Source organism: Schistocerca serialis, chromosome 4 (assembly GCF_023864345.2).
Source record: "Schistocerca serialis cubense isolate TAMUIC-IGC-003099 chromosome 4, iqSchSeri2.2, whole genome shotgun sequence".
Classification (NCBI taxonomy): Eukaryota; Metazoa; Arthropoda; class Insecta; order Orthoptera; family Acrididae; genus Schistocerca; species Schistocerca serialis.
The window spans coordinates 771,012,429-771,032,032 of NC_064641.1; the positions used below are offsets into that span (position 1 = coordinate 771,012,429).

Sequence of the window (19,604 nt, forward strand, 5' to 3'; positions counted from 1 at the left end):
GAATCCCATCCACATTAAGTTCGACGACCAGCTGATCCCAGCTCAACTACCGTCTAACTGTGTTCGGATAAACTATGCGTGTCAGAAAGACAGAAAGGAAGAACAGGTCGACGTTGCGAGTAGGGGAGAGGACACGGATGAGAATGAAGTCGTAGTAATGGGAGAAATAAAGGAGAAAATAGGAGAAAAAGTGGAAGCAATAAAGAATATAAGGTGCGACCACCGCAAAGAACTTCATAAATTACTAGTAGAACATGCGGAGGTTTTCATTCCCAAGACAGGATCAATAAAGAACTTCCAATATGAATTCCGTGTACGTCCGCACAACCAGTTTCGTGTGCCACCCTACCCAATCCCCTTGGCATATCGACAGAAAGTAGCAGCTGAAATTGCGCGAATGCTGAGTGAAGGAATAATAGAACCTATGGCTTCAGCCTATAATAACCCGTTAAGAGTAGTCGAGAAGGCAGATCGTAGTATTCGTTTAGTCTTGGACTCGCGACAGATTAATATCATAATAGAACCCGAAACAGACAGACCGGAACGATTAGAGGAACTTTTACAAAGCTTCCATGGAATATCAATCTTCTCATCAGTTGATCTAAAATCGAGTTTCTGGCAGATCGAGCTCCATCCAAATTGCAGACAGTATACAGCCTTTTTAGCATTTGGAAGATGTTACCGGTTTCGTCGTCTACCATTTGATTTGAACATTTCGTCTGCCGCATTCATTCGGGGGCTGGACGGCATACTAAGCGATAATTTGAAACGTCATGTCACCAGCTATGTGGACGATTTGCTGATCGCGGAGAAATCTTGGGGAGAGCACAATGCAGTCCTCTGTGAACTCCTTGCGACATTCAAGGAATACGGAGTGACTATCAATATCGAAAAATCGAATTTTGGGACGTCCTCTGTCAAATTTCTAGGACATATCATCACGGGTGAGGGCATTGCGCCAAATCCCAAAAAGATCGAAGAGATTGAAAAGTTTCCCATTCCTACGACAAAGAAGCAGTTAAGGGACTTCTTGGGGATCATAAATTTTTATAACCGCTTTATACATGTCAAAACTCAGAGCAGTCCTAGGTTGCATCAACTTACAGGAAAGAAGATTCCTTGGGAATGGGATGAGGCGGCCGAATCCGAATGGAAAGCATTAAAATTCGCATTATTACAAGCACCCATCCTCTCACACCCTAATTTAGCAGAAGACTTTGCATAGTCACAGACAGCTCATACTCAGGTCTGGGTGTCATGGTGTTCCAAGACTATGTCCATGAAGGAAACAGGGTGTGGAAGACAATCGCGTTTGGTAGCAGAGTACTAACCAAGAGTGAGAGGAATTACTCAGTAACCGAGTTAGAGGCACTGGCTATTGTATGGGCGTTTGAAAAGTTCAGATACCTTCTGTTTGGTCGCAAGACGAGGGTCTACACTGACCACAAGGCACTCGAGTTCCTGATGACTGCAAAGCTTAATCACAGGCGGCTCATTAGGTGGGCATCATATCTGCAGCAATACAATTTTTCGATAGAATATATCCCTGGCAGTCAGAACATTATTGCAGATGCCTTATCACGGTCACCGATCGGATTTGAGCACAACATGGAAGAAGATCTGGAGGAAAATCAATACTGCCTTTTCTATATGCAGAAAGTAGCCTTTGAAAATTTTATTACCTGTAGTATGCAGGACATCAAGAAGGAGCAAGACAAGGACCCTGCCCTAGTGTTATTGAAACAGAAATGGATAGACAGAAGACACGCCACCGTCAGGCAGTTCTACCTCTTGCGGAAAGGCATAATTTTCCACCGAAATTATGCCAATGACACTGAATGGGGGTATGCATCCCTGAACACCTAATAAACAAGATTATATGGCATACTCACCTCAGATATGGACACTTCGGACCACGCAAGTGCAATCTCAAGCTAAGGACCATGTGTTACTTTCGGAACATGGAGCGTCGAATTCGGAGGGTCCTGTCGGTGTGTAAAGACTGCCAAAAGGCTAAGCACACCACTGTGAGCATGCAGGCACCATTATACCCAATCGTACCGACCAAATTAAGACAATTAGCAGCAACAGATTTGATGGGACCTTTGCCAAGAACAAGAAGAGGATATACTTACGTATTAGTGTTTGTTGAACTAACGTCCAAATACGTTACCTTTACGGCACTGAAGAGGGCGACGGGACGAACTGTATCACGAGCCCTAATCCGGGATTTCCTACCACAGGTTGGTCATGTGAGTAGAATTATTTCTGATAACGGGCCACAGTTTAAGTCAAAAACATGGAAGGAGACTTTGCGTCGACGTAAAATTGATCCTATTTTTATATCTTCACACCATCCGAGCTCGAATGCTGCAGAACGGGTTATTAAGGAACTCCGAAACTTGTGCCGGTTGTACTGTAACAAACAGCACACGACATGGGATGTTTTCCTTAAAGACTTGCAGGAGGTGATCAATGAGGCACCCCATTGAAAAACCGGATTCCTAAGGACTTGATAACCGAAGTCGTAAACTTCCCACCAAGGGCGCAAACGCAGCACCGAGCCATAGTGGATTTGGCTCTCAAGAGGATACGGGCTGCAGCAGAGGTCAGGAAGAGACGTGCCGACAGGGGAGCTCGTCTACGACACTTCCAAATTGGACAGAGGGTGCTCGTGAAGTCTTTCCGACTCTCTAACAAACAAAAAAATGATATGCCAAAAATTCTATTCTGTTTACAACGGCCCGTACCGTATTAGGAGAGCATCTCACCACAATGCTTATGAATTGGAGACGCTGAAGGAAAAGAAGTCCATAGGACTCCACCACATCTCTCACATAAAGAAGTTCGTGGAATAGTAGTAGTGTAAGTGATGTACATAGTAGAATGGGCAAATACATGAACCTTGCTATAGTAGTAGTGTAAGTGATGTGCAAAGTAGAATAGGCAAATATATGAACCTTTCTTAGGGGAACAATAATCGTTGCATTAATGGATTAAGATTGCTAAAGTATTAACACACTGCGTCGTCTTGCATAAGAATTTACTGCTGCTATCCTCTTTTTGTTTATGTTCGCGACTTCCAATGTCGATGGAGTAGGAGACTCTACCTTTTCATGAGCAATGTTTTTGTCCTTTCCTGTCTGGTGTCCATGTTGAGGGATAATGATGAGTGAGGAGAAGTCGCACAAACGGGCGCATACAAGAACGTGCTTTTAGAAGCGTTCTGAGAAGTCGTGATACGCTCTATAGCGGCCACAACCAGTTCGTGAGACGTTCATACCAATGCTTGCAAGCCGGCCGCTGTGGTCTCGCGGTTCTAGGCGCGCAGTCCGGAACCGTGCGACTGCTACGGTCGCAGGTTCGAATCCTGCCTCGGGCATGGATGTGTGTGATGTCCTTAGGTTAGTTAGGTTTAAGTAGTTCTAAGTTCTAGGGGACTGATGACCACAGCTGTTAAGTCCCATAGTGCTCGGATCCATTTGAACCATTTTGAACCAATGCTTGCAGGCACGCAACAGTGCACTGCAAGATTGTGGTATATTGCGTGATTTCGAGGATGAATATGGGTAGTATAGTTTTTACAGTGATGCGCCAGCATTGTTGTCTTGCAAGTCGGGGTGAACCTGTGAGCGTTTGACTCCAATGGTGCCCTACACGGTAGAAATGCGGGCATAAAGCATACCATGCCAATGTGCTGGTTGGGGATTTAGCATGCTGCTTGCGACTGTCACAGATGAATAACCAGGGACTTATACTTGGATATTCGTGACATACTGTGTAGCTGGCGAGTGGTGGGCGACTGAATCCCCAACAGGAACCAGTCTTGGCTTGGTCATATTACATTGCCTCTGGAAAAGTGCGCTTTCATTGCTAAAACTGCATCACATACAAAATTAAGTTCAACTATAAATTTATTGTCTTTTATAGCCATGGCTAACCCAGTCTCCGGAGTTTCAGTGAGGCGTAGTGAGAACTCGGAGGCCATGTCGTACGGCGCGCACATCACTGTCGTCAATAGCGGCGAGCAGCGAGACATCTCAACGTAACAGGAATTATGTAAGACTATTGTATAAGGTAAAAAAATAAAAATAAATAAATAAATAAATAAAAATAGAAAAAATGAGAGTACTATATACTAGGATAAGTTAAACTTTAGGATTTAACGATAGCTAGATCCTTAATATTGTGGGGGTTTTCTACCATAAGTGTTTGGCGCGCGCCTGTTGGGATGCTATGTTTCAGGTCACCAAACCACAGACCCCAAGTGGAGGGACGACGGGCGAGCGAATGTAGAATAGTTGCATGTTCTTTATAACTCAGTAAAACTTCCACCTGCATAATCACCTAATTTATTCAAAAGACATAGAATGTAGATCGTTGGCAGTTGGTAGTTAACTCTTGAGCATGTCTACTGTCGCTCTATATAAGTAACAGTAATATAAGTGCGGGGCCGCACATTTAATTGTTCATCCGTGTACAGTAGTGAGATCGGTCTCTACACAAATATCATGATCGATTATTTCCATGTCTAGCTTAGATACACCAAGATTTGGTTATAGTGACAGCCGTAGATTGATAACTATAAAATTAAAATAAGAGTGTCTGAAATGACAGACCATCAATGTATCGTTATGTAAATTTATTATAACATAGAAGGTCATGGGAAAAAGTTAGGCATAAGATTTTTGTCAGAACTGTGCAGATGACGGGAATCGTGGCAATGCAGAGGCCAGGCGGAGCAAAAACAAGAGGTCATCGGCTACCTGCAAGGAGAGCGTCAGCGCGCCACCTGACGTGAAGGGCGCGAGAGCGTCCGGTCCTACAAGCTGACAGTCACTGGGCCGTATACCTGAGGGATAAGGTGGCAGACAGCCCTCGCCGGGCCACAAGCGAAAGTGAGGCTGGCCGTTGACACTGACACGTGACCCACACGTGACAGCCAGCTAGCTCTCCGGACGCGGCAGCCGTTTGGAGGGATTCCTTGCGGCAGACCACGTTGTCGTGAGTACACAAAGAAGATAACATATGGTGTCATAACTGGCGTCTCATGTGCCTCAGGACAGAAAGGGACGCTATACACTCACCTGTTTGGGTTTATACAACTCATTGGCCAATCTGCATACACAAAGCAGTATCGTGCCACAAACTCTAACAAATGAATTGTCTCATTTCTAACTTCTCCTCTCTATTAGAGAGCAGTTATAGCACTCGTCGCTACTAGTTCGATCCTGTATGGATGACCTCACACACTTGTGGAGTCACTCCACGTGCCATCATCCCTCGTCGAACTGCAATATTGGGAAACGTAAAGTACTGTCCAGCGAGGGAAGAGACCTAGACTAGTGATGTATCCCAACAAGTAGACCTCAGAGACAATTAATCGACGTGAGGAGAACCTATCACTGTGTCTTCCTACCGTACTGCCGTGATCATATCCGTGGGTCTTGCTGCAATCTCAACAGAGTACTACAGATGCTCCAGCACACCCTATTGCTGTTGCAACAACGTAGATACACCCGGCGTTTAGCCCTATGTGATGTCAGTACTGTGGAATTTGTGAAGTGCTTCGAATATTTATAACAATGTGATTTAGTGCCTCATTCTCAGCACAGTCCTGAACATTGTACAATGTGCACGCACAACTTGATGCCCCATGAACCCTTTTTTTTCTTAAATTTCTTTCTCTAGTGTTGTTTTTGTAATGTATGTTATACCTTATATGTGTTTGTGTTTTACACTGTAATTCTTATGTAAGTGAAAGAGTAGGGCGCACAAATTTCAAATTACAGTATTGTTCTCCACACCATGTTGTTTTCTTTGTATTTTGTATTTATTGTTGTGTGTATGCCAACAGTGTGCCTGAAGTCCCCATAAACTGAAGCAGATACCACCACTGTCATTGTGAATGGACCATCAGTTCAGGGAACATTTTGTAAAGGTTATTCTTGCTGCAGGGAGACAGAATGAATCGGAGGTTGTAATTAGATTCAGAAAGCTCACAAAGAGATTGTTAACTTAAATAGTGTCTTGTGTGAGTGAGTTCAGGTTAGTTTAATGATACAAATTGTTGTAACATCTTGGGCATTTAATTGCGGAGCACTCCAACTCTGATTGTAAAGAATAAACTGCTCCATATTTGGCTCACATGCCCGGGCCATATTTAGAGCATGAATGTCTGTGTGAATCGGTGTTTGGAAGGGGCTCCCTGGATATGGATGTGTGATGTGAGTGTTAGAGTTCCATATTAAGAAGGTGAAGTTGGCTACATCGTAAATAATCCTCCCTCTATGAGCTGCATTTTTCAGTTGCAGTTATTTTCTTTATAGAGTGCGGCATGTGGAGTCAGTTTGCAAGATTGTTCTTGGGCGATTGACTCACTACCTTGCTCCTAAGTGAGCCAACCGCTCACCAATTACAATCTAAAATGGCGTAGGGGCAATGAGAGGTGGCATGAGCCCCTCTCACATTTCTATCTTACGATTCTCCTCTCTAATTGCATGCGGTGAAAAGTTGCTATTCCTTCACACGCGGACTTCCCACGCAGCGTCTCTCGTCGCCCAGGTGGTCCGGTGACAGGCGGGCTCCGCTGATCTCGAGAGGGTTAAGCCGACGGGTGTGAGGGAGTCGAGTGAATGCTTTCCAGACGGCGACATTGTCAAGAGACACGCCCGCAGGGGCCTGAAGTAGCGGCTGGGCTAGAGGTTCCGTTACTTCGCAGAAACTTAGCTAAAACACTTTCTGGCGGGCTACCAGCGAGGCGTGGGAATGACTTGTGTTCCCAAGCAGCCTTGGCGCGCAAATTACTGCGTTTTCTGCCGTATAGTAACTGTGATTGGCTTGCTCAGGGCATAGCTCCGTGACATAGCAATATCGGCGCAGAAATTGGCGCCAAGAATCTCCATTGGTGGAATGGTAGTGCTCCGGAAATAGAGTGGAATTTTCCGCCGGTTTTCGAGTAGCTGATTGGAACGTTTAACCACGGCCACTGTCGTGGGGGCGTGAATGTTCGGTGTTCGGCATGTACGGGTGCTCTAGGGTAGTCGGCTCTCGCCTTTCGGTCAAGGACGTCGAAGCAACCAGCCATCGCCTCCGGTACGCCAGATCGTGTTCTGGCAGTTAAGAAGACAGTTTGGTAATGTATGTCCGCAGCACCGGCAGATAGGGATTTTCCTAGGTGATAATCAGAGCTCAGAAGAGCGCGCCTATTCGTCTTTTTCTAACTTTGTTCTGTCTTGAGTAGCAGCAATTAATGTTGGGTTAGCTGTGTGTCTCTCTTAAGATTTGAGTGGCAAGGAATTGGCTCCACATACCACTTCGTCTTAAACCTCACAATCTAGTTTAGGGACAACTTCACCTTCACAGCGTTTGTTTGAGTACCCAATTTGAGCCAATTTGATGCATTATAAATGTTTCATGTGTTTTTGTTTATTATTTTGTGTTTAGTCTTAATAAATCATATTGTTATTTTGGACAGAACTTTCATTCTGTTAATCGGTAGAGCAACCCATCATTTCTCACTACGTTAATGAAACCTTCCTTTATTTAACTTATTTATCAAATTAAATTATTGCAGGTGCCAAACTCTTTTCTACTCCACTTGCAGGGTTGATTACAGTCAGTTCGCGTATATTTTTTAATCCATGTGCAACAGCAAAAGTCGGAGTTAGAAAAGGGGGGGCTTAGAGCATCATTTACATATGTAGTTTCTAGAAGAATTTAGTGTTAAATACACTGCTTGCCCCGGCACCTCACAAACTTTACAGTCATATTCAATTTCGACCTTGGTAGAAACAATATTTTTGTCGACTGCAATTAACACTCCTCCTCCTACAGCGCCTAATATATCTTTTCGATATGCTTTCAATGCCTTGTTAAAATATTTCGAAGAATTGTACTTCAGGTTTCGTCCAGTTATCGGTTCTGAGAATGCTCTGAGTGCGACAACATTCCTGGAGCAAAGGAAATTCAGAAACTTTGTTACGGATGCTTCGGCAGTTTACTGTTAAAATTTTGACAGTCGAAGTGCCTTTACTTTGTACGTGATTTGATTTCTCTTGATGTTTAGAATGGCAAGTGCTCATCAGAGAACCTCAAACTATCACCTGGCCTTCAAAGCTTGTATATGCACTCCACAAGTACTCTGTTACCTGAGTAACTGCTTCCTGTGTGTAGCGCATCCATGACATATCAAGGGAAGTCCTACAATTCTCTACTCCATAAAGCAAGTCTAGAAATCTGCAGCTAAGGCTCTTGCAGAATTGTTGGAGCCTCTGGTTGAGATCCTCCACACTGCTCCAAACTAAAGGAAACAGATCAACTCTGGGTACTATGCTGCCCATTGTGAGCTCCGCTTGCTCCCTGCGAAGAAGGCCAGCAGGCTTCCCTGCTTCTGCCAGCTGCTCGTATGAACTGAGGATGACCTCGGAACCGACAGGCGTCATTGGTGCCGACATGAACCACAACTTTCAGATGACTACACCCTGCACTCTCGATAGTCGAAGGCAGAAATCTCTGATGAGTTCTCCCAGCAGACAAGTTGAGTGCACACTGGATACCTTTCCAAAACTGGACACTATTTCCCTAAAAGGTTCCACAACATACATAACAATGGAGCACCTGATATCTAGCCCGGCCCTCTCCCTGTGTGCCTGCTTGGACCCTGCTGAAGAAGCAGCCACTTGTCCAAACATAGGGTGATTGGGCAAGGTCAGACAACCAGTCACCACATTGACAACCAAACATTCACTCTGCAGTGAGCACAGGTACACTGCGTCGGGTATGTTGAGATGTTTCTCGGTCGTAGAGCCCTTGGGTAAAACAAGCAACAACTGGAGATGTTTCATGGAATGCGCCAGGTTCTCTAGCGCCACTACACTCTGAAGACTGTGTCGAACACTGTCTTCAGTTGTTCACGAAAAGCAGCCAGCCCCTGTGACTCCGCTCAGCATGCACTCACCCTATCCATCCTACTACTACTAATTTAAGAATTACAGTACAGAACCACACAGAATAAGCTAACTACGTAATTTTTTACTCTCCTGGTGTGTCACAAACGGAAGCTAGCACCTGAATGAGCTCTTTCCAACTCTACCTCGCTGTTCAAAACAAAGGACAACTGCAGCACAGGCTGGGTAAACATATGTACATTACGAAGTTATAAACGTGAGGAATATACGGCTAGATCACATAACTAATGAGGAGGTATTGAATATAATTGGAGAGAAGAGAAATTTGTAGCACAACTTGATTAGAAGGAGGGATCGGTTAGTAGGGCACATTCTGAGGCATCAAGAGATCTCCAATTTAGTATTGGAGGGCAGCGTGGAGGGTAAAAATCGTAGAGGGAGAGCAACAGATGAATACACTAAACAGATTCAAAAGGATGTAGGTTGCAGTGGGTACTGGGATATGAAGAACCTTGCACAGGATAGAGTAGCATGGAGAGCTGCATCAAACCAGTCTCTGGACTGAAGACCACAACAACAACAAACCGTGAGACTACACCTCTTACGTAAACAAATAAGCAAAAATTTAAGAATTGGATTATAAAAACACACAGAAAAGCTAAATATGTGACTTGCTACTCCCCTGGTGTGTCACGAATGGAAGCTAGCGACTGACAGCACCATGCTGGTCGTAATTTAGTTTCTGCATTTACAAAAAATTAATTTGAGCACTCCTGCCATAGAGCGTAATACTAAAATACCTGAAGGTTTTATCCATTCTTTTGCTTGATTGTGTTGAATTTCATCCGTATCTATTTTAGGAGAAAATGCAATTCAAGACTATATTTATGGATAAGCAAAATTTTTCATTTTCCCTATTTACTTTCTACGAATAGATCTCTTCAGCGCCTTCTTCCTGTGAGTTCCATCTGAGCATTGTGACTGCCTGATAATTTATGATTCTTTGAATTGTTCTTTGGTATTCAGCTGGGCAGATTATTCAGATTTTGGGCTATTTTGGTAAGCAACTTTTGTCATCAACAGATGGTACGAAGTTGGCTTGCTGAAACGTTGCAAAATATGAACAACACTGCCCAAATAAATACTCGAGGACAGTTGAAAATAATCATAAACTATGGAACTGTAAAAGCAAATGGTTACGATGCTATTTTATTGTGTTTTTCTTTTATTATGCTGTGCTAGTTGATCGGAGTGTTTTATTGTCAACATTTGGCCATCATTATCAGGTAACTATCTATTCCGCAAGTCGGCGGACAGTAAAGCTCTATCATCTTCAGTAACTGCTTGTAACACTTCAGATGCCAATTGAACATCTGTTCCTACCTTTATTCTGGAATTCGGCGGACAGCACAGTTCACTGTTTTTATATTAAAATCACTGAAATTATTTTGGTCTAAAACAATTATTCAATAGCTGTTCCACCCATGCCATTAAAACGTCATTAGGATATGTGCTGATCGAAATTCTCCGGAAGTGGACATTAAATGACTATAACTGATCTACAGTATTTCTCGCTGACAGAATATCAATATTATAGTCTCCGCAGGTAATGACTTTCCAGTTAAATTTTCATAAGTTTGCTAATACCATTTCTAACGCATTGATGAAACGTGAGACATTTCTCATTGGTAGCTGTTTGCTGTCAGGAGTACTATTCCATCCATTTTCAAATCAGTAAAGCAGCCAATATTTTCCAGCTCTATGTGTGATATAAATGAATCCATAATCATTCATCCTTGTAGGGTGGATAACACACTTTAATCTTCTTTTTCAGTTGCCTCTGTACTTTATCCCTATAAGCTGTTCGTATAAGTAATATTGTGTGGTTTCTGGATACACATCAGCACATATAGCGTGCTGCTCTTATAAATGATTATTGTTATACTATCGCCACGAAAAGTGAACAATATTTAAAAAGCATTTAACCTCTTCTCCTAGAAGAAGCTGTAATGAAAGCCAATAATATCCTTAGAATGTTATGTGCTGCCCTGATGAAGATGTGCCGTGAGTACATTGAATTACGAGAAACAACTGCCTCTAGTCTCATCTAATGGGCTTAAGGAGCAACACTGTGATGACAGGAGTTATCTTTCGCTGTGTGTCTTGTAATAGTGGATAGTTGGTCTACTGTGCAGCAGATCACTCTTCCATAAAAAGGTGAATTACAATAACTGGTGAGCAGCTATACCATTCATGACATGTCCCTGCTGTGAGCCGAAAAAACACAGCTTTGCATGCATCCCTCTGTTTGTTGCACCTTGAATACCAATGATTGGAATAGGGCACCATCAGCGAGATGGTGGATTTTTTTGTCATGTGGGAGGTGTTTACAAGGGATAAAATGGGTCTCTGGAATATCAGCCATTATGCCTCGTCAGTGAATGATACAGAACCATCTGTCTCTTCATGTGCTTCTGTATGTTTTTCTGTACTACCCTGAATGTGACATGGACATTTAGGACGATTGTGCACTACCCATTAATTCCAGAATTTTGGCAGAATGGTTTGAGGATGCTCGATTGGCTACCTGTGTCACCTGACCTCAGTCCCACTTGAATACTAAGTGAGATATGCATACCTTGGTCTCAGCTCTCATCACCCTCTGAGCCTGAGAAATCGTTAATTGACAATCGAAGATTTCTCCATGCTTTTTGTGTTACTTGGTGACCATGCCATGATGCATCACTTTCTCACCAAAACAAAGAGGGATGCTATATGATAGTAGGTATTTGTGCCTAATTCAGTTGCATGTGAGTGTAGTCTAATATATGTAGTTAAAGCATCTTGAAGACAGCTGCTTTGCTTCCATTCCGGGTTACTTCATTGATACCCACTGTTCTGAAACCCTGAAAGTTCTTTCCCTTTGATTTGTATTGCTATTACGTCTGCTATCATAAAAAATGAAAGAGTAAGGAATAGTATTGTCCAATGTATTCAGCGCAAGGTGCACACAATTTTGGCTTATAGATGAGTAATGCAATTACCTGTCTTGTGTTTGATGTGTAGCACTGAATCTTAACACCTAAACAGGAATTCTTTAAATCATTTTGTGCTGATTTAATTTACTTTTATTTCCTATTTTACATCAGAATATTTACAATAATTTGATATATTTGATGCATATATGTTAACAGTTCAGTTTGGCAGTTATAATTTGTACACTGTATCAAAAATAAAATCTACTTTAAGGATATACTGATATCAAGTTCTGAAAAGTACAAAAATATGATTCTTGGAACAAGAAAGTAGAGACTTACTACTAGACATTGTATAAAAAAAAAACAAGAAATTAATTATATGTACATTTCAAAATTGGTTTCATTATAATCCAGTATAAACGAAAAATAGCTCTTTCTCTATTAGTAAAATTACTTGAGGAGAGACTTCCACAGTTCTGAACAACCTGTCAGATAGAGTAAATGTTATTTTTACCGTTTATGAGGAAAAATTGAAGTAGATGGAAATTTTAGATTCCTGGAACCCATTTTAATGCAATATAAATGAAATTGCTGTTTTTGAATCTTTTTTTAGGTGCTCCAGTTGCATTGTTCTATTTGTAAAGAATAGTAAAGACTTACAAATCTGAACAGCAGTAACAACTTTTAGGTATGTTACTTTGCTATCAGTATTAATTTTTTGTATTTTGAAGAATAACACTGTCAGTTTTCAGTCATAGTAATGTTTACAAACATTTATATTTGCACAAGGCAGAATAAGAAATGAGCAGTTTGGTCACCAATATAAATATGAAATCAAGGCAACATTTCTGCAGTCTAGCTCAGAATATATGGTCAGAATGGTACATAATGAAGAATGAACAAACAACAATACTGAACGAGCATTAAGTATTACTTTCTTCTGACCGCAATGAAATCAATAAATTACAGCATGTCATAGTATAATTAATAATAACTGGCTTAGTTATTTATAATTATGACTTTTATTTCTTATTTAATCTTCAAAATGTAAAAAAAGAATAAAGAAAACTTAGCTTATAAAATGAGTTAACTAAATGTGAAATATTTTGAGCAGATATTTTTGTATGAGCTCCTGCTGATATAATGTGATATAGTACATATGTCATTGATACTATTACTATAGTTGATGTGCAGAGTGGTGAAAATGTGGACATTTGTAATGATACATTGAGAAACAAATCATTGGCGAGTATACTTCATTAATTTCTAAGTAATAAGAATAAACATGATGATCACAATGATTAAAAAATAACAACGCTACACATATAAAGAGTACTACTGTTTAATTTGATCAGAATTTTAATAAATGCATGTATTAAGTATTATACTTCCATTCAGGCATCTATGTTTTAACTGGAATGGAATGACAAGTTTGAGATATACATAATGAATTGCTCTAGGTTTCCTTGAGAAATATAGTTGATGCTTAATAAATAGCTGAATTTGTTTGTGTGATGTACATTGAAAGGTGAATTTCCAAATTTATTGTTAGCATGCATAATACTTAGTACGTATGTATTGTCACTTGTAACTACCTCCATAACATTTGCATGAAATTGTAAAATGAATTATAATAAATAAATGCTGAGGATGAAATGTGTAATAAATATGGTTTAAAATTACATCAAAAGTGCACTTGAATTTCAAAATGATAATGTGGCAGTACACAATGGTTCAGTATGTAATTTCAAGCAACTGAATGATTAGCGAACTTTTTTCTTAATACTTCATAATACTCATGAAAACAATTTGTTGTGATTTTGAGCTCAGACGTGGTAGAGTACATGTTTATTAAATTTGCAATGATAATACATCACTCTGTGCTGTTGCTGACTCTGCTAGGAACTTCTAATAGTTTCTTCTGTCAGTACTACACAATTGTTTGACAAGGATGGTAATCACTTTTAAAATGAAGAAAACATAACAGAAGATCACTTAACAGTTCTCTGTTTACCCTGACTCAACTGTTAAAAGGAGCACAGAAGGCATATATTTACATTACAACCAAACAAAAGTGGCTACCAGACACAGTATTAATGCCATGCTTTCTCTGTGGACCGTATATGGAGAACCATTTACAGCTTTACCCCTGTTGCTAACTCGCATGTCCTCTACATGTATGTGTTGCCTGTCTTCTTCCTGGTCATCATGCTTATCACTAACATGATGACCTGGTTCGTGATGTGGAACAGGTGAGCGTTTGTTCCGACTGAGCCCTCTGGAGGTGTTGTGTGGATTTACCCTTGGCACAAAACTAGTTTGATTTATTTGTTGTGTAGGTTCGGTGTGCTGACTAATGTCCTTACTCGAGACTGTTTTGTCTGTTGAAACCATTTCCTCACTTTTGAAGCCACTAAGTTCATCTGTGCTCTCAGCAAATGGTATTGCCACTTTCTTTGCGGTTTTAAATTTTCTTGTTTTTACGGGAATTAAGAATTCTTTTATCTCTGAGGCTTCTGGCGTGAGATCTGAAGAAGCCTCATCCGTACTTTCTACCTGTCTGACCAAAGACAGCCGTGTGCTTCGAGCCGAATGAGAGCCTGGATAATTCGTTTTCTGTTCACCAGCTGAGCGTTGTGAATCACCAGGAGAAAAATGCAGTGGTAAGGTTTGTGCCCGCTTTTGATTCTGAATTCTGAGTTGTGGTATGTTTTCTGTCTGCACTACAGCAGGTACAGGTGGAGGAATTTCTCCACGAAATGGCCCAAACTGTGGTAGCTCTCTAATAAGGGCAGCAGTGCCAGAGGGACTCCGATAATTGGATGAGGATTCTCCAGGAGGGTTAGAAATAGAGGACGCTAGAGACGCATCTACCACGGACTTCCCGTCGTATGTTACTACTGTACCGGGAGCAATTGTGGCGTCGATACTGGGCGATATACTTGGCTGATGATTTCTTACAGAACTAGCTTTATATTCAACTGGAGGTAGATAATATGTATCTAAACGTTCAGCAGCCATTGGTGTTTCATCTTGAGATTCTTCAGACTTTTGCTGGTGCCTGAAAGAGGGGACGTTACCTCGAGGTGGAACTCTAAATGTCCCAGCATTGTTGTTAGGATACAACGGTCTACGGACATTACCTGGTCTAGGTCTATTTGCGAATAAATGTGGTGGGCTTCGTAGAGGTTGGCCACTGTTTCTGTGATGGATGCTGGCTGCCGGTGGTATTAGATCGTCTGGCAGCGAAACAGGTTTTTTGAGATTCACGTTTGAAGTATTGCTGTTAATTATTCTATCAGGAGGGGAAGGAATAAACATTGGTTCGAACAGTTCTGGTCTCTGACCTTTAAATGGGTTTTCATTCTTGCTCTCTTCCGAAGATTCTGCAACTACATCAGACAGCAATTCCGCGTCTAGCCTTTCAGAAGATTCCGCGAGAGTTTCGCTTTCGGCAGATGATCTGTCTTGAGCAGCTGCGTTTTTCTGTGTTATGGGCTTAAAGCCGCCTTCCACAATAACAGATTCGGGGTGGAAACCCGTGTTTACAGCTGCAGGCATCAATGCCGACGGTTCATCTCCGCCCTGTGTCGCTGCCGACGCGAATGTTGCAGGTGATTTGCTTTCGGCGTTCTCCTGTGATTGCGGTTTGTTAGCTGAGACTACATGTACTGCAGGGGGCGTAACTTTGGGTGCGACTCGCTGCGCCACCAATGACGGCAGTTTGGTCACATTCTCCAATCTGTTAGTTGGAGTTGCAGTTACTCGCTGCACATTTCTCTGTGAGAATGTTGTCTGTCTTTGGTAAGTCGTCATAGATGGTATGGTTCTCGGACTGCTAGGATATAAAGTTAACGGCCTCTGGTATACAGAGGAACTTACTAATGGTCTATATGTGCCCATGTTTGGCGTCCTGTAATAATGTTTCTTCATACCGAGTGCATAATTTTGCGGCGCTACTGTTGATATGTACGGCTTCCTCATTGCAGCTGGGATTAAGGGCCTGTGCATATGGGGCGGGGAATGGTGAGGGACGGGTCTTCGAAACGAAAGGTGCATCTGTTGAGGTCTGTAACTTATCGCTTGCGTGTACAGCCCACTTGTTGGCAGTTTTGAGGCCGGAATTGTCTGTTTTGCGGTAGTCAGTTCTGTAGAGGATTGTCCGTCTAGGTTGGCTCCAGCAGATTCAATTTTGGGACCCGTTCCGTCTCCATTTCCCGGTTTGGGTGTTTCCGACTGTCGCACAGTACCTGTCGGAGGAACCGGTTCGTGTTTCAGCTCCTGCAGGGTGTCCTGCGTTCTCAGTGGTGCTTGGGAAGAAACTTCCGCCCCGCGGTCGGTGTGGGCGGCCAATGAGTAAGGAGTGGTTGCGTGGATCACCGGCCTCCTCATTGGATCGACAGGCGTCAGTTCTCCGTGACTGGAGTGGTAGCTCTCTTTCCAGCGGGATACGTCCGTTTCCGCGCCCCTCGTGGCATCGTCGCCTTTAGTTTTGTCAGTTTTCGCGTCTGCTCCTTCACCAGCGTGTTGTTCAGATTTTGTACCCAGTTTCTCCGATTCCCGATGAAATTCGACACTGGCCTGCTGTGATGGTGCGGCTAAAGGATTTTTACCTGGGGACGCGGCGAATTCGTCGATGTCTGACGAGATGTGCCTCTCGTCTTCATCATCATCTTCATCATCCTTCCCAATTGTGGAATACGCGTAGGGTGTCACGTTGTCTTGGGTGTTACCGTAGAATACTTCGAACGCGTCTCCTTTTCCGTCACTCGCAGTCTTGCTGTTGTGGTAGAAGACGCCGTTCGGCTTGACCCTGGTGGAGACGCGGATGCTGGCCCCGGGCTGCAGTTCGCCCTCCTCAGAGTCGTCGTAAGCGGGAGGATCTTGGGGCCCGCGGTTGACGCTCGCAGCCACCGGCTCGCTAGCGCTACCGCTGGCGTCGCACCTGTCCAGGACGTTTATCTTCCAACCCAGGTATCGATGAGTGAAACACTGAAAAAAGAAGGACGAAAATTGTGCGTCATTTTCCTAATGGACAATATCACGGCATAATTTCAACTACATATTACTGGATTCCTGATTTCTTGTCAGAACAGTTGCAGTGCGAAGTAATTGAAACCAAAGTCATATCTGGGGTTACTCCAGAGATACACTACTGGCCATTAAAATTGCTACACCACGAAGATGACGTGCTACAGACGCGAAATTTAACCGACAGGAAAAAGAGGCTGCGGTATGCAAATGATTAGCTTTTCAGAGCATTCACACAAGGTTGGCCGCCGGTGGCGACACCTACAACGTGCGACATGAGGAAAGTTTTAAACCGATTTCTCATACACAAACAGCAATTGACCGGCGTTGCCTGGTGAAACGTTGTTGTGATGCCTCGTGTACGGAGGAGAAATGCGTACCATCACGTTTCCGACTTTGATAAAGGTCGGATTGTAGCCTATGGCGATTGCGGTTTATCGTATCGCGACATTGCTGCTCGCGTTGGTCGAGATCCAATGACAATATGGAATCGGTGGGTTCAGGATGCAATACGGAACGCCGTGCTGAATCCCAACGGCCTCATATCACTAGCAGTGGAGATGACAGGCATCTTATCCGCATGGCTGTAACGGATCGTGCAGCCACGTCTCGATCCCTGAGTCAACAGATGGGGACGTTTGCAAGACAACAACCACCAGCACGAACAGTTCGACGACGTTTGCAGCAGCATGGACTATCAACTCGGAGACCATGGCTGCCGTTACACTTGACGCTGCGTCACAGACAGGGGCGCCTGCGATGGCGTACTCAACGACGAACCTGGGTGTACGAATGACAAAACGTCATTTTTTCGGATGAATCCAGGTTCTGTTTACAGCATCATGATGGTCGCATCCGTGTTTGGCGACATCGCGGTGAACGCACATTGGAAGCGTATATTCGTCACCGCCATACTGGCGTATCACCCGGCGTGATGGTATGGGGTGCCATTGGTTACACGTCTCGGTCACCTCTTGTTCGCATTGACGGCACTTTGTACAGTGGACGTAACATTTAAGATGTGTTTCGACCCGTGGCTCTACCCTTCATTCGATCCCTGCGAAACCTATATTTCAGCAGGATAATGCACGACTACATGTACGGGCCTTTCTGGATACAGAAAATGTTCGACTGCTGCCGTGGCCAGCACATTCTCCAGATCTCTCACCAATTGAAAACGTCTGGTTAATGGTGGCCGAGCAACTGGCTCGTCACAATACGCCAGTCACTACACTTGATGAACTGTGGTGTCGTGTTGAAGCTGCATTGGCAGCTGTACCTGTACACGCCATCCAAGCTCTGTTTGACTCAATGCCCAGGCGAATCAAGGCCGTTTTACGGCCAGAGGTGGTTGCTCTGGGTACTGATTTCTCTGGATCTATGCACCCAAATTGCGTGAAAATGTAATTACGTGCAGTTCTAATATAATATATTTTATCATCTGAATTTCTTCTTGGCGTAGCAATTTTAATGGCCAGTAGTGTAGTTTTCACCAACTTTGACTCCATACGGAACCGTTGTGCACAGCGGCTGCATATCATTATATGGAAGGATAGGAATACAGCAATCAGTCGCGACCTGATTATTTTTAGTATTATTACTGCATACAGGTTTGAGCTGTAAATAGTCATCCTCAGTCCATTCGACTGAGTTATAACCCAACGGACTTCCAGCAGTGCATGTCACCATACAACTTTATTCTATTCACGCTCACACGACCACATTCTCTGGCAGTGACTTTAGCTTCCAGAGACTGTGGTCATGTGCGTGTGGGTTGTATTTGCGTGTGTGTATGTATGTTTGTGTGTGTGTGTGTGAGTTTTGTCTAATTTCGAAGAAGGCCTTGTTGGGCGAAAGCTCACTTTCCAACAGTCTTTATGTTGTGCCTGTCTTCGACTCAGCATCTCCTCTGTATGGTGAGTAGCAACTATCCTTTTCATAATATTAGTGTAGATAAATGTTTCAAAATTATAGCACAAAATATTTTGTAGAATTAAAATATATCAGTTCAATACAAATTTCATGCATAAAACGTTGGAAAGAGTTTTACACACTTCTCTTGCAAGTAGCACACTATGGTGAACGTTAGTTGCCTTTTGTGCTAGGACGTATGTGCTGTGTCTTCATTTTCTGCAATGTTGTCCCAGTTCTCCACATGTTTTTGTTGCGCCTCCTACTGCTGCTGAGTTGTTGTTTCTGTTCCTCATCCATCAGAAACAACTTCATTCTCTCTAACAATACGGGATATAAGCTGTTAAGTGCAGCTGCAGACGTATATCAGTAATGTTGTTATGATTAGTGACGGTAAGTAAGCAAGCTGTTGTACATGCAATAACGCCAGCAGCCCTCGTGTGTCTGCGTGTTTGAGTAAGCACTGTTCGCATCGTGGCCCATCCCCCACCCACCGAACTGTCCCAGTCCACAGCGCAGCGATACGCACTGCACTGCACTGCGTGGGCAGGAGCGGCAAACCTAAGCTTTATGCTACTGAAGCAGCTATACATTATACAGCATGTATATCATGCAATAAATTTAATGAGTTTTTAACATTTTTTATGTTCACTGGTGTAAATAATACACTACTGGCCATTAAAATTGCTACACCAAGAAAAAATGCAGATGATAAACGGGTATTCAATGAACAAATATATTATACTAGAACTGACATGTGATTACATTTTCACGC

General features: G+C 42.9%; 1 protein-coding gene across 1 annotated transcript in view; it reads right to left on the reverse strand.

The window, feature by feature from the left end:
- Nucleotides 1-12,090: 12,090 nt before the first annotated feature.
- Nucleotides 12,091-19,604, reverse strand: part of LOC126473332 (protein Skeletor, isoforms D/E-like) — a 337,232-nt gene continuing 329,718 nt past the window's right edge. The window contains exon 14 of the mRNA XM_050100317.1: nt 12,091-16,879. Within this exon, the coding sequence (XP_049956274.1) occupies nt 13,946-16,879 (2,934 nt within the window). The 3' untranslated portion in view covers nt 12,091-13,945. The remainder of the gene's footprint in view (nt 16,880-19,604) is intronic.